At 31.0% G+C, this 22,589-nt stretch overlaps 1 protein-coding gene and 1 long non-coding RNA gene across 7 annotated transcripts; one reads left to right on the forward strand and one right to left on the reverse strand.

Annotated features, from left to right (window-relative positions):
* Positions 1 to 1,024: 1,024 nt before the first annotated feature.
* On the reverse strand, positions 1,025 to 22,200 carry LOC105670425 (pre-mRNA-splicing factor CWC22 homolog). 6 transcript variants are annotated; one of them, XM_012363945.2, is made up of 10 exons: positions 22,081 to 22,200; positions 18,090 to 18,173; positions 10,359 to 10,541; positions 9,677 to 10,033; positions 9,113 to 9,417; positions 4,704 to 8,319; positions 3,680 to 3,850; positions 2,295 to 2,425; positions 1,907 to 2,090; positions 1,025 to 1,494 (listed from the first exon to the last, which is right to left on the reverse strand). In XM_012363945.2, exons 2-10 carry the CDS (start codon positions 18,129 to 18,131, stop codon positions 1,219 to 1,221), a joined length of 5,265 nt encoding a protein of 1,754 aa, XP_012219368.1. In that variant the 5' UTR covers positions 18,132 to 18,173; positions 22,081 to 22,200; the 3' UTR covers positions 1,025 to 1,218. The 6 variants fall into 6 exon arrangements, with proteins under 6 accessions (XP_012219368.1, XP_012219367.1, XP_067206457.1 ...); XM_012363944.2 differs by lacking the exon at positions 22,081 to 22,200 and adding an exon at positions 11,857 to 12,019; XM_067350356.1 differs by lacking the exons at positions 18,090 to 18,173; positions 22,081 to 22,200 and adding exons at positions 11,857 to 12,019; positions 12,867 to 13,076.
* On the forward strand, positions 18,181 to 20,371 carry LOC136998118 (uncharacterized). The gene is made up of 2 exons (XR_010888724.1): positions 18,181 to 18,335; positions 18,619 to 20,371. It is a non-coding gene; the product is annotated as an uncharacterized lncRNA (long non-coding RNA).
* Positions 22,201 to 22,589: the final 389 nt, after the last annotated feature.

The raw sequence follows: 22,589 nt of genomic DNA on the forward strand, positions 1-22,589 counted from the left end.
TTTATGTCAATAATTTTATATAAAATTTTGCAAAAATAATGTTTATACAATAATGTACATATAACGTATATTATAGTATCTAATATTATGTGTGTAATATCGTCATCAAAGGAAAAAGATTGTAAGCTTTTTTTCTTATATCTTTTCTTTTTTTATTTTTGTTTTGTATATAGTTTTTGCGGTTATAAAAATTAATTTACATATAATAAGTAAAAAATTTAATATATATATATATATATATTAAAAACAATTTTTATTACAACAGCTTTTGTCGAATTATAGTAATTGTATAAATAAAAAATAATATTAGCGGCACGCGCGTTTATTAGATTTTAATAATATATTTATAATTATTCATTAGTCTACTATTAGTCAGATTTTGTAATCTCAAATTTATCAAGTAGACTAAGCATGCCACTATTCAATATGCATATTTTTTGTTATGACTAATACGGTTTTTATCATTGTATAAGTCTTCAGTTTATAAAATTTATATTGGAACTCAGACAAAGGTTCGAGCATATTGTATATTTAAACAATTCAAATAATTTGCAAAAAAATGAGCTTTGAGTTCGGATGATTTGAGTGTAAGCAATAATCGATTTAAAATATCAATTTGTAATAATTTTAAAGATTTGAATAGTTCAAAAATCAAAGACAATCAGTGCAAAAATAGTACGTATTACTTATAAACAATTGCTTGTGAATATCCAACTTCACGCAGATGTCAATTTTCGAATTTTTGAACTGTTCAAACACATCTTCACAGCTCGAAAGCTCTGAATTAATTGACATTTAATCTTGAAATCTAAGCTATGCAAATTTTTGGCTACCTGAAATTTCAAAGTACTAGTTTATATCAATGTCCGTAGCAACTGTACTTTCATTCAAGTAATTATTTCTAAACTGTTTTATACTTTAAAATATGAAGATTATACGCATATTAAAAAGTTACAGAAATAGTATTATAAGCTTAGAAGCGCATAACATTTATTTTTTTTAAATGTAGATTTTAGAAAATAAATTGAGAAATAATAACTTTATTTTCAATCTATCTTAAAACATGTTTGAACATGTATCAAGCGAAAATTTCTACAGCAAGTCTCGATGATACGTTACGGATGTAAATTCTGGAGGAGAAAAGTGTGTATACCTATTTATTAGAAAATACAAAATTGATTTCGGATTGGAAAAATTAGATCAATTGCCATCATTTTTTTAACGTCTCAATTTCGCTCGCATATGCATCGGTTTATTATGAAGCATGTTTTCGCATTTGGAAATATGCCGTTCTGCTGCGGCCTCATTGAACTTTCTACCACAATGTGGACACTGAATGTAATCGCTGGTATCACTGGGTGGAGGTGGCGGCAAGTCGGCGGGATTTATTCCTTTCGCTACCGCTGCTTGATATTCCTTGGCAGAACGGATCGTGTTGATGAAATCCTCGTGTTTGCGCCGCCAATTCGATTTCACCTCTGGCTTCTTCGTTGTCTGAAATAGCGTGAAAATATAAATGCTTTTATCTTTTGTTATGTTTAGTTTCCTTGTTAAATTCGAGAACATCAGCTTTCAAAGCAAATTAGATTGACAAATTACTTTGATATTTGTTTTATACAAGTAAACATTTAGTAATATTAACGAATCTAATAAAAATTTATGAATTTAAAATTAGATCAATAATCTTCAAAGACACTTTTTAATAAAGAGAGCACAATCTATTGATCAATTTAAAATGATTTTAAAGAATCAATGCATTATTTTTACATTTATGCTAACAATAAAACAAGTGCTGTAACAAGTAAAATAGAAAATCTCAACAAAATGCGGATTTTAAGAAACCTGATTGAAACATTGATGCAATGGGATAAAAATTGTGAACAGAAAAAGTAATGATATTACTGACCTCTTGCTTTTTAGACAGGCCTTTCTTGACGAAAGGTTCGAGTTCAGTTCCTTTCACTCGAAACATTGTGGTATCAAATTTTTTCCTCTTTTTATTTGTTGTTTTTACGCAGATTTGTTCATGATAGCTGATTCGATCTCGTGCAAAGCGACGTTCACATATGTTACAGGCTACCAAATTATCTCTGTAATTAGTTAATTAATATCTCAAATACTTTGTTACTTTATTAAAAATTAAAAATTGAAACCTTTTTCCTATGAAAATATTCTGCAAAATGTATAATCTTACAATCATAAAAGAAGATCTTAGATTATAAAAGAAATCAGATTGTTTGTTGCGTGGATAATTTTTTGTAATAAAATATATAGCAATCCTTGGAAAAACTTACGCGGATGTTTTAGTTCTCGTTGTCATTTTATTTTTCGTGTTGGAAATTTGGCCTTGAGTTGAGTTAGCACTAGAATTCGATGAGACTGATGAGATTGGCCGATCTGATACATTCGAAGCTGTTTGCTGCTTCTGAACATAAATAGATAAATTTCATATACAAATAATATAAACATACAAATATACTTCTACAAAGTCTAGATATTTTTAATTAGAGAATTTGTTATAAACATGAAATAAACACAAATTTGAATAAAAAGATTTAAATGTTTGAACGATAGATTTTAATACTGAAATAACGTTCCAATTGTATACAAATAAAAATGTTTCGATTTTTATTTTAGATAAAATACGGGGTTTTAATCCGTAAGCTGCGTATTTTTCTCTAATATTTGGAAAATTTATTTTCTGTTATAGTGACATAAAAATTTAGGTTACTAAGATTATTGAATATAATAATACTTTATATAAAATAATTTAAATTTATCAGTTGCTTCCGTTAAGTCCTTTTTTAAGCAACGTTATAATTAATGCACGAGTTTTCTCAATTACTTTTTTTTTGATAGATTATATCTTCAAATGAATTTTGATTGCAATTGTGTAGTGAAATAAATTGCACGGTGATGGAAAGACTGTAGCTATATGATTTAGCTTTGTATCAAATACTTGGCTGGTGTTCAGTGCTGATTGATTTTTTGTGCATGTACAATACAAATTTCAATTTGAGAATGGGGCGGAAAATCCACGCGCGATTAACTGGTCGTCCGGATTGTCGTCACGAGAGAGTGACATTTTATTTTGACGTTGTGTTTCAGAGGATATTACTCTTGCACTGTCTTTTTTCACCGCCGACCTGTCACGATTTTATCGAATAAATACGAATTTATTTCGACTTCAAAACGATAATAATGTCAAAACGGACTGTACGTTCATAATAAAACCATGTTAAATCCATCCTCTTTCAACTCTTTCGATTACTTTTTATCAAATTAACTAGTAATTTATATTTTATGGTAAATTTTGTAGCTAATTTTTAAGTAATTTAATTAATTTAATTATCTTTTATTAAAGGACAATCAAATTAAGAATAATTAAGCAAAAAGTATAGCATTGTTTTAAAAGAAATATTTTAAAGTTCTGTCATCGTGTAAAATATTTAAAACCAATCAAAACTTTATTAATTATTAACAAACTGCTTTTTTGTAATAAAATAACATAAAAATTAAAAATGCGTTTTCATCATTTATTTGACATCTTGTATGACCCACGTGATAAAAATAACTTTAAATAAAAAAAGAAAAAAATTAGTCTTACATCGGTAAGAGGCTTTTTTATTGATGGTATTGTATTGCTTTCTGTTAATGGTTGATCAAAAAAGTTGCTTACAAAGATGTCAGATGATTTTGGTGTGGATTCACGTGTATTGTTCTGGAGAACAACACCATCAGTTGTATCAATCGCTTCAGCTGTGGTCGCCCTATTTCCAATCGAATCTGCATCTTTTGCTGATTTTCTCGAAGGTTTCGCATCTTGATTCTTTGGGTTTGCAGATGCGCGCTAACGGAACAAACATCACAATAATTATTTACAGAAGTATTACTTGAAATTACTGGAGATTTTTTTGAAAAACACTTTATGATCTCAAACTTGATAATAGGAAATTTCTGATCTATCATTTTCACGCGTAATAGTATGTTGTGTAATATTATACAATAAAAATAAAAACTTGAAGTTTGTATTTTTACGTACTTTAGACGGTTGTTTTTGAAAATTTTATATCTTTTGTTTTTAAGTTCTAAAAAAAAACATATTGTTCTGTTCTTAAAACTACGTACGTTTAACACTCTGCAGCTTGATAAAAACATTTTTTTCATAAAACTTATAACAAGCGTCAAAAACTACAATATTTTAGCTACGAAACACATTTTTTTAAATTTTGTTACGATTTGTTTCGACCGAGTTATACAATTTTAAAACTAATCCTGCATGTTTTGCGCTAATACTGATACTGTCGATGGTAAACGTTATTTTTCACAAAATATAGAGTTGGTTAAAGTCGTGTAATTCAGACAAAAAAATTTGCAGCAAAATTAAAACACGTTGTGTAGGTAAAATGTAATGTTGGACACTTGTCATAAATTTTGCAAAAATAATTTATTTATTAAGTTACAGAGTGTTGAAAAGAATGTGTTCTTTTTTTGAGCTCAGAAATGTGAAAATAAAAAATGTTTAAAAACGACTAAAAGCATGGAAAAGTACAAATTTCAATTTTTGAAATTTTTTAAATTCTTTTATGTACAATGATTTTTTGCCGAATTTTAGTGATTTGAAAATTGCTCGATTTTGAGCAATCTGAAAAGTGTTCTCTATTTTTTGTAAAAAGTAGTATATATATTTTAATTATATTTACCTTAGGAGCAATATCAGAACTCTTGGAGGGAGACGCTGGAGCGTTTCCTCTCGTGTTCGATTTGAGCTGCTTTCTCGCAGCTGAATCGGGACTCGGGCTTTTCGTGATCCTGGATACATAGGACGTAACTTTAGTCATTCTTGCAGGATCGCTTTTGAGAAAAAATGTGTTTTTCACTACATCAGTTGCGGGGATCAGTCTCTTCACATCGACACTCTCTGGTGAAGTTGAACGCCGGTTTGCAATTACTGCCCTCGACTTTTTTGTAATAATAAATTTACTTTGTTCGTTATCGATCGATTTGCGAATATCCTTGATGGATTGTAGTGGTTTTACGGTAAATATTGATATTTCTTCAAATTTTTTTGATTTTTTGTTAATCTTGTGATCGAAATTTTTGAAAGAGCTTACCTTTGAAACTGTTTCATTGTTACGAGATTTAAGATTTGAGCAGGCATAATACCCGTTATTGTGTGCTTTTACATAATTCAAATTTGACCGCTCTTTTTGGATCTCTTTTTCCGAATCAGATTCAAATAATCGTTTGCATACTGATGATCGAGTTGATCTCTGTTGATTTTCAGTCAAATTTCCGGTTTTCATTAATCTCTTAGAAGAACGCATCTCTGTTCCGAGAATTTTTATATTACTTTTATGCGGGACATTTTTAACTTTCAGATCTTTACTGACTGGAAATTTTAGAGGCGATTTGAAAGTCATATTATCTATTCCTTTATGGACTACCGTGGATTCTTTTGAAGCGATTGGTTTGTAAGTTTTTGTTTGCATATTTGTTATATTTAAAGAAATCTCTGGAGATACGCGTATCGGGATTAATTGTTCGAATTCTGTACCTTTGTTATCAAATCGTTTCAATATCGATCCAACGGAGTTTATACTTTCAAAATCTTTTTTGAATTTATTCTTTTCTCGTGTTAGCGATTTCGACATTTTTCTTGCACTATCTTCTGAATCTTCGATTTTATATTGTACATTAATTTTATTAGGAGATAATGCTGTTAACTTTGTCGCAATGGGCACATTCTTGCGTTTGCGATGTTCTAAAGTATGTGTCAAAAATTTAGACGTGGAACTTTGATTCGCTTTCGATACAATTCTTCGAGATAATAAAACTTTCGAGATATCAGCACTACGGGAAATTTCTGCAATTTTTCTTAAAGAGCTTCGCGGTGCGATACTGGACTTTATACAACGCTGTCTGCTACATACTTTTGTCGGAAAACTCATTTTCTTTGAAGTATTCGATTTTGTCGACGGCTCTCGTGTTGTAACTCGAAAGGAGACATCTTTATTTGTGGTCACATCATTGGAATTTGGGCGAGTAATTTTGCGATGATCCTTTATTTCTCTATTCGAAGCGTTATCGACTATTGTTTGATAATTAACATCTATCTCAGCATCGATCTCATCTGCAGCTACATTTTTATTTTCGTTTCTTGATTTTTCTCGATCATATTTGTCATTTGCGATCACGGGATTTTTGTTTTTTAAAGCATCCTGTATCAGCTGCGCGGATCGCAAGCGTTGCGATTGACGGAATTTTGTGCGCGTTTCTTCGATTCGGTTTTTAGAGTCGCTTAAAATCGGTGAAACTGTATCACCGGAATCTGTTCTTTTCTTAAGAGAATCGTAAGATCCTGCTTTCAAGCTGCGAGCTTTATTTTCCGTAAACTGATTCCGCATCTGTTTTGGATATCGAGTATCCTCATGTTGTCGATTTTTACGTTCCTTGGATTGATTTTTTATTGTTTGGTTCCATCTTTGTTCTCGTGTTTCAGGTATTTTACTTTTGTTTTTTTCCGCAGACGACGAATATAATCGAGTTGGATCATAAGTTACGATATGTTGAGGACTTTCGCTTTTAGAACTGCAATCAAGTTTGCTTAAACTGATGGCACTTTCCTCTTTTTCCTGATCCTTCTGATCTTTGGATTTTTTATTTTTTTCGAAAGTACTTGCTTTTGACTTAAAGGCATTTGATTCTAAAATTGACGCTCGCTGCCTGCGCGTTTTATTAACAGGATAAGTGAGAAAAAATTTGGATTTTACTTTATTGCCGGGTGACTTCGTGTATATTTCATCAATTTGTCGCTTTGATATCGGAGTCGGTGTCTTTCGCACCTTGTCGTATTCGATACGATGATCGGTCATAGTGATTTCTTGAATTTCCATGTCAACTTCTGTTGGAGTAATACTTTTCCGCGGGGCTTCGAACGTAGTTTTTTTCCTATTCTCAATCGATGGCGATTTCGTCGCTTCTCGGGAAGGCGATAAAGCTTTATATCGATTTTTCAATAGATTATCTCTTACACTTGGAATATTTATGATGTTGATATTGCGTTTTAGAGGCAATCGACGGATTTTACCATTCTGCGATTTTATAAATTTACGAACGGGCTTTGCTGATTGGAAAATGTTGTCAAATTCCAAGCCATATTTTAGGTTTACGATTGAGCTGGCTGATGTTGCAGAGATGTCGGATATGTTCGGTGATCTACGAGTTTCTGCAACGCCCCGAGAAGTGTTGTTTTTGTTTAAATCTTTTCTTACTTCGCGTTTCAAACGACTCGGAGTGTACCTATCTCGCATGTAACTAATTTTTTTATTAATTAATGGAGAAGATCTTACGGATTGTTTGTAAAAATCATCTGAATCATAATTGCGTTGTTTTAATATGTTTTTCGTAGAATCTGTTGAGTTTGATCTTGGTTTGATCATTGTTGTAGATTGTTTGGATTTTTCAGAGATATATTGCGGGCTAATAATGCGTTTGCCGGATATAGTTTCAAATAGTTTAGATTCGCTATTTTCTCTACTCAAGCTAATGGTTGTTGCAGATCGCTCGGATTCTTCACAAAAGAATTGTGGTTTGTTGGTTCGATTGTTTAACGTTTCCTCTTCATCCAATTTAGATGAATTAGTTTTTCGATCGAGACTTGTTTCAATTTTTTTATCGAAATATTGCGGACTCGTATTTCGTTTTATTAATATTTCACTCTTCCAGTCTGATTCTGATTCAGTAGTATTTTGATCAGTACCCAAAGTTGATTTAGATTGTCTGGATTCACGACGAAGATATTGTGGACTTATTTGCGTTGATGAAATTCCTCTATCATATGATGATTCAGATTTATTTGTTCTATAAGATTGTTCAGATTCACTGAGGAAAAAGTGTGGACTTCTGTTTTGTTTCGTTAATGTGTCTCGATAAAATAATAATTCTGACGAGTCAGATTTTTGATCAATACTCATGGTTGTACCGGATCTTTCAGTCTCTCTACAAAAAAATCGTGGACTCGGACTACGTCTTATAAATATTCGTCCATCAGACGTCACTGATTTAAATTCATTACGCCTGGGAGAAATCTTCCAATTACTTTGCGTTTTTGTAGCATTTCTAAAAAGATTTTGGAGAATGTCGCGTTGGTTGAACGTCTCGATATCCAAACTTTTCCTTTGTCCCTTATTCATTTCATTAGTTGCACGAGTTTTGGCAACTAGCAGAAGGTTTTCGAGAATTGCTCGATTGCGCTCTGAAGATCGGCTACTTCCGCTTTTTGCGCTCGTTGAAGAAGTTCCAGTGATCTCGCTCCGTCTGAGAACGCACAGTCGAGGAAGCAAATATAGAACGATTTTCTAGCGAAATCATTAAAAAATGCGTGCTTTTTCTTACAGGCGGTTCGACCTTATTTCGGTTCAGTGCCCAAGCTAATTAGCAATTCGACGTTGCGCTCGTTATTTTTCTCGCAGCCCAGTGTTAAATCTGCCTCGCGTAAATTGCGGTTAAATGAACACGTATGTAAATAATTAAGCTTACATCTTACACGTCTTCAGATTGGAGCAGAAAAACATTTTACTTGCTGTCTGTGCTAGATTAATTAAATTAATTACGCTGTTCTGAATGCTCATTTACTCAATATTCTTTACTTTGCAAAAATTAGTCGTTCACACCGTTTATTTATTTTTTTTTTAACATTTGTGGTGTACAATAATGAAGAAGAACAGTGTTAGATAAACACATATTAGAACAAATATAATCACATGGTATTATTTTTTCTTAGATGTATTTCTCTCTCTCTCGATTCTGTACGATGCACATTGTTAGTGCAATATATTTGTAATAGTCGAAGATAGCAATTGCAACTATGCGGCGTAAAATTAATTCTGGCAAGCAGTTCTGGCGAATTGTTAGCGATTGTCGATGATTGAAATTTGAAATTATTTTTGGATACACAAATAATAAATAAAGTTTCCTGTGTTAGTTATTTTCTTATGAAACTTAATGGGTTTGAAACTTGTGATATATATTTTGTGATATATTTTGTTTTTTAAGAATTAATTTATATATAATTTTAATTTTAGACAATAACTTGGAAGACAAAGCTTACCTGTTTGATGTTATAGGAACTGCTTGTTTCGATCGCTTATTCGAAGTCGATTGTTTCAGCATGTCGCTTCTCTTCGCGTTCGCGTTCTTGAATCGTTCGAGTCGCGCTTCTGCTTGTGTCAATTTCTTTGTCGCATTTTTCTTCGGAAGTTTATCGGACATATCCACCATAAGATATTCCGGAAACTCTTCGCTTTCCAAATCGTTCCTCACGCGGTGCTTTAAAGTTTCATCAAATCCCATTAGATGAATTTTCGCCATCATACGATTTCTCTCTATCGTCTCCTGATCTAACGCTATCTCTTCCTGCGTGGTCAGAAGCACAATCATAAATAAAAAAGAAACATATTCATGAAACTCGTTTGTTTGAGATGACTGCTATATTAAATAAAAATATTATATTTATTTTCTCGGAGCTTCCAGCAGCTTCATAACGAGAGTAATGAAAGTGATGATTAAGAAGAGAGATTACACGAGAAGCGCATATAAAAATAAATTCTGTATTATAAGAGATAACGTTAGATTAAGAGTTGAATATAAAATTGATACTTTGCGCGCAACCAACCTCATTATCAGCATCGGGACGATAATATCCGTTAGCGAAAGTGGTAACACGATTTTCAAGACCGAATTCGTCTTCGTCATTGTAACGATGCGTGGGCGGCTCGAATGACTCGCGAGTGATCTCTTCTTGGTAAGAGACGACAGGCTTGCCGTTATTAACATTGCTGTTGACGTCTGCGCGCGCGACGCGTTTCACACTGACGGATTGTCGATTCACTGTCAGATTACCGTTCCTTTGCGTCGCTACGTTGTTCGTATTCGTTTGCTTTCGCAGCTTGTTTTCGAGTGGTTCAAGCGGATAACTCCTGTCGATTCCTTTCACGGTGGTCTGCCGCCTCTCGTCGAACATTTGTCTCACCTTTCGATAATTAATATTTATATATATATATTGAAATTTCATATATTTAAAATTGCAATCAAACATCTAATTTCACTAGACAGTAATTTCACTAAAACTCATTACTGCGTGTTTCTACAGAAAAAAATAGAGTCCATATATTTACTCTTCTCTTAAAATTAAGTCTGAAAAGAATTAGTGCGCGATAAACCGACGCGACAAATTATGATTTTATCTTCAACATGCAAAGTGATATAACTACATTCTCTCTCTCTGTTTCTCTCTCTCTCTCTCTCTCTTTCCTTAAGAGAGACATTATTTTTCGCTTATGTAAAACCCCACTTACCTTACCACGTTGCGAGGTCGAGGTCGTTGTCGTCGAGGTTTTAATCGTGGTGGAGCTGTGATTGGAGCTGTTGGAACCCGCACTACCCCGTTGCACCACTTGGTAGGCTCTCTGCTGCTGCTGGTCGTACAGCTGCAGCAACTTCTGCTCTTTCTCCTGCAGCTGCTTCTGCTGGAAGCGGGCCTGCGTCGACGGATAATTCGCTTTGAGTTTCAGCATGTTGTTGCGCAAATATGCGGACCGACGTCGTGCGGTCAGAACGTCGGCTCGCATACGAGTATACGGTATTGCGCGAGTCTCTACTGTAGGTTTATAGCACGATGGTGCATATGCACGCAGCGTTACCTCATCGATTCCCTTCTAACCTACATGCAAGGGGGTTAGTAAACTCGTTATTATGCTAAAGCGGATCGTTCGTCTTTTCAACCAGCGTCGCTCAATATTTCAGGTCTATGCGCCCGAAATGTCAATATTACTTTCAATAGCTTAATTCAGTTGTTTGAAAAAAACATTCTTCATTGTATGATGTGCAAATTTAATAATATATATAGAAAAAAATTGATGAAAAGTAGAGACACGCTGCTAATTATCATAAAATCTAAAGTTAGCATTATATAATTATTTTTAATACTAAAATATTGTATTAATACAGTTATCTCTAGGAAAAAATAATTAAATGAACCAAGTTTTGTTGCAAAAAGTTTGACAGTGGAACGTTTAAATTCAATAATTTTGTTGCACTTTTAAACTTGCACTGATTGCAAGTTTATTAATATTAGTTATTTCTATTGTAATACATTTTGCAAAGTTGAAAACTTTGTACAACCGTTTTGGGAATAATGAAGCAAAGATCAACTGCGGTTTAATAATCATGCAGTAGTTCCTAATTGCATATTCCTTCGATGATTGCATCGGTAATCAGGTGCGCCACTAATTGATTCGTTCCTAATGAATCCACCATGTTCGGCACTTCGCCTTTATATAATACGCTTACAAACGCAAATTCGAGTTTCAGCAAGAATAATTCAGATAATTGATAATAATAACGGAATGTTGATTATAATTACTTTGCATGCAAATTGCGTTTCCATTTGCACAACGTTTTAATAGTGCGATAGAAACACATGCAAATGAAAGATTTGCGGATTAGATATCGGATTAAATTGCATCGCGGCACATTGATTTGATTTGAACTATTCGAAATTCGACAAGTTGACATCTCTGATGTACATAATCATATATAGAAGAAGCAATATTCCTGTTTCCCGTTTGCGTCAATTTGTGTTTCACCCCTTTTCCGTTCGAGAATATCATTGATAACGTGTGACGTGTCTTATCAAATACTTGATGACACAGTTATCTATTTGTTTTTTTTTCTAGTGTCCATTAAACAAAACATGATTTCACTTTAACATTAGTAAAATTATAATCTGTTTTTTTTTAAACCTCAATATCTTACAACATATTTAATTTGTTTTCAAAGTTTTAAAATTTGTACCATAGTGTCCAAATTAATGAACGTGGAGTCGTAATCCTGAGCCGCCCATGATGTTTTGTCCATGGAAACTCCGCGACCACCCAACTGTTGTGATCGGATTTGCATTTCTTATCAGTTTCTCAATCAACTTCCTGCTTGGATGTTGTTCTGTATCATATTCGTCCTGAAGGGGAAGAGAGATTCTCACACAAATCCTCTTACATTGAAAATTTTTATGTGCGTTTAAATTATAAATCACCAACATTTCTAATTTCTTTTCAAGTATTTAAAGATGGTCGTGTCAATTTCGTTCGTGAAATTCACAGATTTGTAGCATTGTTGTTGTTTAAAGTATAATTGTGCTCTTCTACGCAACCACTCTCAAATTCTTGCCAATGTAGGTTAAGCTTTTAGCTACTCGAATGCTTGAATATTTTTAAGTTTTAATTAGTGAAGACTTTAATTACAGTTCTACAAAAAATAGCTTGCATATTTTGCATCCTTGTGTTTTTTTATTGAACTGTGTTATTTGTAGCACAAACTAGAGCTTTAGATGTACTGCGTAAATAACAATCGATTGATATAGGATCTTAGAGGCCAAGGCATTTTTCCACCAAGGTGGAAGGTATTATTCCACCACGATCGATTCAATAATCACATTAATATAATATAAATCATATCATATTAATAATCATAATAATCATATATTTTAAATTAATAAATCCCGAACTTTTCGATATTGTGATAACTTTTGTATATATAAAATGTAGTAAAATACCGTCATTAATATATGAAAAAATTAATGTTTTCTAACAAATTGATGAAAAATAGTAAGCAAGAGCACAACCAGTGTTTATAAATACAAATACAAAAAAAAAGTAGTAGAAAAAGTAGCAGTTTACTGATCCGTGCGAAACAAGTACATATGTACTCAACGGGCTTTCAAAATTATTTTTCTTAAAAACAAAACCTCATACAAAAAAATTAGTTACAAAAGTTTAACTTATTTGTTAACAAGAATCACTCTGTACCTCCACATATCTTACGTTTTTCGCCGCACTTTGTACACTATTACGATTCGTATGTTCGTATGAATCCAATTAAATATTTGACGGATGATCACATGGTTAATCGTGAAATAATTAATTCCAAAAATAACGGAATACGATTAATCGCAGGATGATTTAATAATCGGCTAACGCGCACATAAAACCACGATACAACTGCGGCACTATGAGTGTTACCATCACAACTGTGTTGTTACGACTACAATATGTCGACATCGAGACAGCGCATGTCCGTTCCGTTTCTACCTTTATGACTATGATAACAGTTACTATGTGAGGGTGGATGAGTAATCGAAAAGAAACCTGTGTATACATGGCTAAACATGTTCCATGTGTCAATTCGCTTCAATACTTTAATGTTCTTCTTCGATTTTAATTTTACGAATAGTGGTGCGGTTTAGTGAAATACTGACTAGGCGAGTAAAATTATTTATTATAAACGTTGAATTTATGTGTATAAAGTATTTATAGTGTGATATATATATCATCATATTGCTATTTCAATGCAAAATATTTTTAAATAATGGAAAAAAGCCTTCAAAAGTCAATAACATGCCTTTTTTAAGGTAGGATAAAATAAAGATATTGAATGTTTTATATTATATATATTATATAATATTGCATTTTTTATATTTTCCTTAAAAAAATAAAAGTTAAATATAAAATATTTGAAATTTAAATTTAAAATATTAAAAATTTTTTAATATTTTAAAAATTTAAAAAAAGATAAATTTTGTTATTTAAATATTAGTATTAAATGAAAATAGTTCTCTCTCTCTCTCTCTCTCTCTCTCTCTCTCTCTCCTTTCTCTTCATTCTCTCTTATTAAAAAATAATTATATTATAAAAAAATTCTTCTCCTTATTATTAAAAAGTAGTATTACTTATTTTCACAATAATTTTTTTAAATAAGTTATAATTTGATACAGCAATAAAAAGATAAATTTTGTTTTTCGATATTATATTTTTACAGCTAAAATAAATTTATTTACGAAGTATATTGCTTGCAAAGAACTCGAGACAACTTGTCGATGTTGCTTAAGAATTTCACCGAAGTGCAAAGTTCAAGGTTGGAAAGAGTAATGGAAGTGATTTTAGGAATTGATATAAACGAGTTGTATGTTTGGCAGTTGGTTTATCGAGATCTATTACTTCCTTGTTGCTTTGCTAAACCTCGTTTGCCGACGCGAAAAATTTACCGCTTCGACAAGTTGATGTCAATTTGCGTGAATAAGGTGAATTTTATTGCAATCAGAAGTCGACTAATTTACCAAAAATTCTAATTATATTCAATGTATAAGCATTATATATATTTTTTTACACAGTAATTAATATTACCAATGAGAGACATTTTTTAGAAATACTACTAAATATTTTTACATATTGTATCTCATTTCGATTTTAATAGTCAGTGTATTCTACACATTATATTAATCAATTTAAAACAGATTTTTAAGAAAAATCGTTGCAATATTTTTCGAAAGGCAGCCCATTTGCATGTTGCTTATTAAGTTCACAATATTTCTGTGTCATATTATTATAAATAAAAAAAAGAATCACTTCACTTCACTTTGATTTTTTCGCTAAATTTTGTTTTTCGCGTAAAACGGTAGTTTCACTGATAAGCGCTGCATGTTGCCAAGAAATTAGTTGTTTTCGTAAGAACGTGCAAAGAAATGCGTATGCTCTTGCCTTAAAAATACCAATATAATTTGTAGAAGAATATAATGTAACAAGAAATATAGCTTCTTTGAGAAGAGGGTGAACAATTTCCAAATAAATGTTGATGCAGACATGAAAAATTTATAATTAATTTTTGAATAACCGAATTTTTTTTACTTCTTATTTTTTATCCCATTCTTCTATAAATGCGATATCAGTGAATAATGGAATATGACCAATTTCCGTGCATTTGATTGCCTTTGGATTATTTGATTTTCCACGAAACTATACAATAATACAGAGTCGTTACTTCGAGAAATTATGTATTTATAAATTTATATTCCTTACACGAATAATCTATAAAATATCGATCCTACGAATTGTTCGCTGCAAAATGTCGTGTTTGGAAACGAGGTTATGACAAATATAAAATTTATTGTTTGCCAGAGGAAGCGAACATAGATAGTCTTGAAAATGTCGGACATGCAAATATTCCTTACAATTATAGCTAGACAGACAAGAATCAATCATTTCGCAAGATCAATAATACTCTCGGGAAACCTTGAACTTTGCATTTCATCGAAGACAAATCTTCGTGTGCGATTATGCGAATTTTTTATACGCGTAGTGTCAGTGAAGTATTTCTTTAAAATAGGTTTTAAAACAAATTCAGTAGATTTTATACGCTATAAATATGAAGAAATTGATTTCACGTCACATTTCAATTCACGTCAGTTATCACGAAAAGATAGAGATATTTTTGTATGTCAATACGCGGTGCCTAAATCTATTGATGTTGTATCGATTTTAAAATAATGCAAATGTTTTTTGCAAAGTTAAATGTTAACAGGTCAAACAGAATACCGAAAAGAGAAAAACGAGAGTGACTTTGAGATTACGTGTGGCGCAGCTGCGTCTTGTCATCTCCCATAGATCGTGTACGTGTCCCGATAACGAAACCTGCCCATAATTACTTTGCTTAACTGGGCATGCTCCTCGCGAAATTACAATTACAAATCGGTGGCAAGCGAAACTGCATCGTACCTTCTCATCAATTATTTATGAGCTAACTGCTATCGTTCCGGCGGTCCTCCTTGCTCTAAATCCACATTTTAGATTTATTCGTGCAAGCTTATGTATTGCACGCACCTTTTTCTCGCGTGTATGTTGAATGTATATCCGTTCGCACGAAACGCGTGTTTGACGCAGAAAAATATGTTTGTAAAAAAATATGTTTCAATCAAAATTCTATTGTTACAATAGGTGCCTCTTACAATGAATGTAGGTATCTTTTCCTTTTATAATTTCTAAACAAATAAGTATCTCTCCTAATGTAGACAATGTCTAGTAAATCTGGAACACTTTTTCTGTAACACTACTTCTTCATCAAGTGTAAAAGTAGTTCAGCAAGCACTTTTTATTCTGCAAAATGTAATAGTTTTTAAAAGACGTTTTTTCACGGTAATAATTACTCGTGCATTGATTGATTAGTCTAACAAAAAAATTAAAAGTATTTATGCTTGTCAGATATTTGTGCAAATGTAATTGTAATAAATTTTTGTTCTTTTTAACCGAGGCGGAACTGTCATTAATGACGTAATGCATTTGTATTCGCACGAAATTTTTTTTCGATTCACACCTTCTTTCAATGCAGAAAGGTCAAGCGTGGGCATCGTGACATGCGTCGTTTACTCGGCTATTTAATCGTTCTTGCTCATTAACAAGAGACGTCTAGAAGCAAATCGTTTGAATCACATTATGTATTGTATAATACATTGCGCGTTAACTTTGTTTTTGTTGATGTTCTCGGATTTCCTTGAGAATTACGCGTATTTGTTTTCTGTTATGTCTTGTAAGAAAATTAGAATAATGTAATATGCAATAGTTTTTATCAATCACAAAAGATTATTGTAAATTTTGTTGTTAGTAAAATTTCAATTTTTTCAAATTTTTGACAAAATTAATTTAATGATTATGATAGATCGAATTTGTTTTGTCAAAGTTGTTATAATTAATAATCGAGACACGTAAAAGCACCAGGAAGGATTATTGAAATTTGAAGCAGATTATCGAAAAATATATTTTAGGAGCGATTTTTAAAATGTTTTTTAAAAATGATTCTTGATACATAAAAATAGTGTCTGAGAAATCTGTCAAATGACGCATCTCTATCTGAAGGAAGTGACATCATAGTATTATGGTTACAAGCCTCAATAGTTTGTCATGGTTGACAAACCAAGCGTCTACATTTTGCTCTCTGCAAGTCTTACGAATACGTTTTTATTTTACATAACATCTTATAATTGTACGCGATTTATTCTTATTGTCCCGCTTTAACTTGGATTTGACTTCTTCCGGAAATTGCGTTAAAAGTTGTATCGTATTGTGCGGTAAATTAAACCAGCTGTTAAAATTCATGCGTTTTCTAATATGTGAACATAATTTTGGTAAAATTTGAACACGTAAAAATAAAAAAAAAATATTATATAAATATTTATCTTATTTGATCCTGTTTAGAAATTACATTCATACGTTTAAATACATTATTATTGACTTTTATCAATTTTTTTATCTTTGTAAGAAGAAAAAAATCATTATTGAAATTAGTCAAATACAATAATTATTGAAACGTAAAAGGCTCTAAACTCTATAAAAATTTGGAAAAAAGTTCGGAAATAAAATCATTCACACGCAAGTCTTCTTTTGTGCGTTAAATTTATCTTCGATGTTACATCCATGTGTTAAAAAAAGAGAGGAGACATACTATATAAGGAGTAGGCGAATGAGATCAGAGTATACTCTTCGAAGTATCAGCTGTTCATCGAATTTGGTTATATCGATACGTGGGAAGATCGTTACGCGTATGTTGCCTGAGCAAGATACCATATATGTGTATGTTCAGTACAGAAACGATACGTGGGCCAAAAGAACATGCGTCAGAGCTGTCTTAACCGATCTATCTTAACCAGAAAATATTGCAAAATTACATAAAAAAAGAACTATAATAAACAATTGCGGCTTACCGTTTATTATATTCTCGTAAAAGAACTTTAATTACAAATGCGTTTTTATTTTACATAACATCTTCTAATGTGCGCGATTTATTTCAGATAATACACACGAGTATTACGATTAATAGTTGTATAATGAAGCGTCTCATGATTCAAAATAAAATTTTATAAGTTACTGAATACATATGTACGATTAGTTAAAAAAAATTATTTTAGTAATTAGTAATTAGTAATATATAATATGTTAATATTATTAATAATTTTCTAGTGTTAAACTTTTAGATATCGAAATTCTTATTTGTTATTGGTTAAACATAAAGAGCAGTTTGTCAATAGTTTTCATCTACAATTTACTTTAATAAATATTATAAATTTTATAAAAACTTTTGATGCTACGAAGCGTATGCACGTGTACGTATATTATATTATTTATACCTACTAATTTGTTTTTCCGATATAAATTTATCTCTTTTAAAGTTGCCATTTGTAAAGACAGTAAAACTGATTATCTTACCTGTAGCATCTCGAGACGCGATGACGCCTGTGGTGCTGTCATATTTTAGTCGTCTCTACAATCACTCGCTGGGAGAATGCTCTTCTAAAAATAATAAAAATTTTTTCATTGATAAAACAATGGATAAATATTTATATTAATTTGGACATATATAGCATTTTATATATAGCTCTTTTGTTATGGACAATGAATATATTCGGCATGGAAAATCGTTTGTGAACATCAGTTAATAGTATTAGTTGCAAGGCAAGTACATCCATAAATGATATGCAGTAATAATTATTGAACAAATATGATTCATTTTATTTCAGCAATTTTTTAGTTGAAACTTAGTACTTGACGATTTTCATACATATGATTTTTATCCGTTGGTTATTTGTGTCAGAATAATTGAAACATTTCTTATTATAATAAGCAATCAAAATCCATATTGATTTTGTGTATAAAATTTCTACGATTATTGTCCTTGATAAGACTTTCTTCTGAAAATTATTGACATAGTAACTGGTTGTGGTAATAATGTTTTTAGGTCAGCAGACATTGTGACTCACACACAACCTATGATGCAATCGTGAAACTTTTATGGTTAAGAACTGAGAGAGGTGTAGTTTTGCTTGCAGACAGCTCTTCACAAATATAAAATATATCTTGTATTGGTGCATTGTAAAAAAAATAGTACTCCATATTTTTAAGTTAAAAAGCTTCAAATTCACTTTATTTAAATAACACTTTTCGAACTTGTTGTAATTAACACTTTGTGCGAAAAAATGGTATCGACAATAAAAAGTGTTGTAACTGCAAAATTGTAATTTTTCATACATATATATTTATTTTTATAATAATCTTATTTAAAAACAAAATTGTAAATTAGTATACATAAATACAAATTTATTTTTTTAATTACATGTTCTTTATGTATGCAATTTTCGATCGGCTTTCGATGAAAGATTGTTGCGATACTTTTAATGATACATTTAGTATATTGATTTGATTGACAAAATCAATAATAAAGCGTATGAAAACTACATTTTGAATTACCTAATTAATTAGGCATTTGTTACATAATGTAACATAAAGAGTGCACGTAATATATTCGTTTATTAAAATTTATTATAATAATTTTGTTTCTCACATATATTACATTAATTATATTTTAATATTAATTAGTTATATTTATTTATATTTCTGCATTTATTATATTTAATATTATTTTTTTATTGATATTGATTTGATATTATTATTTTGATTGATAATATTAATAACATTTATTAAATATTGTTTTAGCATATACATTTATTATAGAAATACAAGCATTATTTTTTTATTAAATGCCAATTTTTAAAACATTGATTAAGAATCATACGTAATTGTTATTTCAGAGTTATATATATTATTGACTGTTTTGGGATATCTTTGATTCACTGATTTAATTACGACATGAAAAAACTTTCTTGACATTATTGGAGACAAAATATAGAAATACATTACAATTATGACATTACACTCATAAATTATTTCTACATTAATTAATATAAAATAATTTAGTTATAAATTTACAATTACAAATATAACTGATTATTCAAAGAAAATATATGTTTAATTAGATTTGGTTTTATGTGCAAAACTCGCTACATACGATTTTGTCGAGTTTAATGGTATATGTGCGAACGAAAACGTTCGGTGACCCAGGTATTTCGACTTTTGCATGTTCTTATTGCATGGATTATTTATAGTTTTACTAAAAACGTACTCTTCACTAGGATTACCATAGACTACTCCTATACATGTGATCACCTCCAAGTACATGGCTCCATTTCTATAATTAAACTATACGCGTGCAGTCATTTACGATATGTTTGCGAAACGACACACTTATGCTGATAAATCGCGTGAACTGATAGAAATAAATGCAAGCAAACAACGCGAATATATATAGTTACACCGCATAAATTGTATTTTTAAATGATGTAAAAGAAATATATTTTTATTTTTTGATAATTTGAGATACTCTGTATGATACCACTTTGCTACTAAAAAATTTGCATGACGATTTTTACAGCAATAGTCAATAGTATTACAGTTAGTAGTATAGTTTATATCATAAAATTCTTCATGTTATGCTTACGCTCATGTATGTACGAATGGTTGGCAAATGCGAGTTGCGTATATGCGTGCACAATTAGGTTCGCGTTCGCACGTGGCACACACGTGCTTAATTTGTAGACAAGGAGAAGTGCCAAGCATTCTTGCAGTGAATGTGTTTGATATATTATACGAAAATAGCATAATAGAGTGTTATGTCTAATGTTTGTGTTAATTGTTCAGCAATTTTATCGAGTGATAGATTCTTTAATAATAAATTTTTCCGGATTTAATTATTTGTAAATACATACGGAATCAACAATGCCTTTCTAAATTTTGAGAATTAAGGCGTGTGCATTGTGATTTTCATACATTATGACTATTAAAAATTTTAAACTTTATTTTATTGATTTTTATTTATTGTATAAACCATTGCTAATATTTTAATTTTATATTTAATTTTTCTGATTTATTTAAATAATAAATAATATTACAAAAATATTCTATATAACTCTCTGAGTTAATTACTTCGTAATTATCGTTATAGTAGTTTTTAATGGCATCTTAAAAAGCTGAAAATATGAAGGAAAGCGTTACTTGTAATGGTTTAACGGGCTGTGCGTAACGATGCAATTAGGTAGCCGCATTCGAAGAACGCGTCTGACTCTCACACATTTGTATTATTTCTCATCTGCAAAATCAAATATAGGGCAGATGCGATTTCTTTCTCGTTTTAAATAATCTAAAGAATATAAAAGAATTCCTGTAAAACAGCACTGAGGATTATTCGCGTTTATTCACAAATATCTTTTAGCTTGCATATTATAACAGAATTTAAGTGCGTAACAATTTATATACAATTTTGTTTATTGAAATAATGCAAATAAAATAAAGAGATAATTTAAATAAAAAAGGACTTTTTGTTTCATTTTGTGTAATATATTATAACAATTGTAAATTAAATTTTTTGTGGCTATAGAAGAGAAATGAAAACGTAATAAAATATATATCGTAGCTACATGTGTCATTTATTTATATTTTTAAATGAAAAATTGGTATCTATTTCCTATTTTAATCATGATGATAAATTTATGAGTAATGTATATAGACATGTGTGTACACTGTGTGTGTGTATAATGCTTTTAAAATTGAAGGGCAAACTTTTAAAACGGTGCTCTGGTATTTTATCGTACATTTAATGAATATTTCCTGAAATTAATATTTAATAATGTATTTCCACATAGTTCATCGACTATAATTTTAGGAAGAACGAAATAATGATATTATTAGTTATGCGTTAATTATTCTGGAAATTATGTCTAGTAAGAAGTAAATGTCTATATTTGGACTAATTGCAGGCATGAGAACGCTATAATTTATACAAAGTTTGATTAATATTTCTTTAAAATAAAAGAAGATTTTAACGATTTGCGATAGGTGGTTAATTAAACAGTTTCTTGCAAAATTATATCTTAGAAAAAATATAATATTTTAGATACTTCATACACTTGTTGATATACGAATTACATTTATAAAAAGATATCTTTCTGAGTGTCTCGACTATAGATATTTCAATTTAAAAAAAAAAAAAGAATCTATTTTAAATTAGTCAAAAAATTCTAGTAAAAGGTGCATTTGATACATCCTACATAAGTATAAAAAAGAACTTAAATTTTTCCTTATATAATTTTATAAGTTTTTTACGTATGTTAAAATATAACTTATAACACTTTCTCACCGAATAGTTTACACTTTATTTGTATCCGTTACATTATTAAGGTTGCATGACAAAATATAAAAATCTATTTGTTAGCACGGCACTCGACGTGAGTGGATAATATATACGAGCAACCGCACCGGTATGGTACGACGCGGCGCGGCAGCCAAGCGTGCAAGAGAGTGCACTCACCGTGGTAAAGGGAAGGAATTCTCAGCGAAAGATAATTGCAGATGATCCGTGGTCTGTCCTTACGCGAAGAAAACCGATGCAGTACTGACGGTACCACCGTCCCTGTCTGATTCATCCTGCAACTCCCTCTCCGTCCTTCTCCCACCTAGTCAAAGAGTAAGAGGACGATGAAGAGTAAATGAGAAGGGTTCATGAACCCGAGAAGGAACGTTGGAAGGAGGAAGTGCCAGATAAACGCAGTATCCTGCTAGTAGAAATATGATGACCTTCGGGCAGGTCGGATTGTACGGTTTCTTCACTAGGTAGTTGTCTTTGTAAGACTTTTGAAGATGTAATAAAGTTTCTTCATAAAAAGTGATTTATCGTTATGACGGATCATTTAAAGATGATAGACTAGTTAAGTCATGCTTGATAAATTGAAACTTTTGAAAAATATCTTACAAAGTATTTCGCCGATAAGCCTAATCGGCAAAGAAGTAATAGAGAATGCTAGGTAGAATAGCCATTAT

The sequence above is a fragment of the Linepithema humile genome, chromosome 2, assembly GCF_040581485.1.
Source record: "Linepithema humile isolate Giens D197 chromosome 2, Lhum_UNIL_v1.0, whole genome shotgun sequence".
In the NCBI taxonomy this organism is placed as follows: Eukaryota; Metazoa; Arthropoda; class Insecta; order Hymenoptera; family Formicidae; genus Linepithema; species Linepithema humile.

Coding starts and splice junctions, on each gene's coding strand:
- LOC105670425 (XM_012363944.2), bottom strand. CDS start 11,961: ATGCAAATCCGATCACAACAGTTGGGTGGTCGCGGAGTTTCCATGGAC. Junction 8,320..9,112: donor GTTCCTATAACATCAAACAG/GTAAGCTTTGTC, acceptor GTGCGTTCTCAG/ACGGAGCGAGATCACTGGAA. Junction 3,851..4,703: donor GTTCTGATATTGCTCCTAAG/GTAAATATAATT, acceptor TTGTTCCGTTAG/CGCGCATCTGCAAACCCAAA.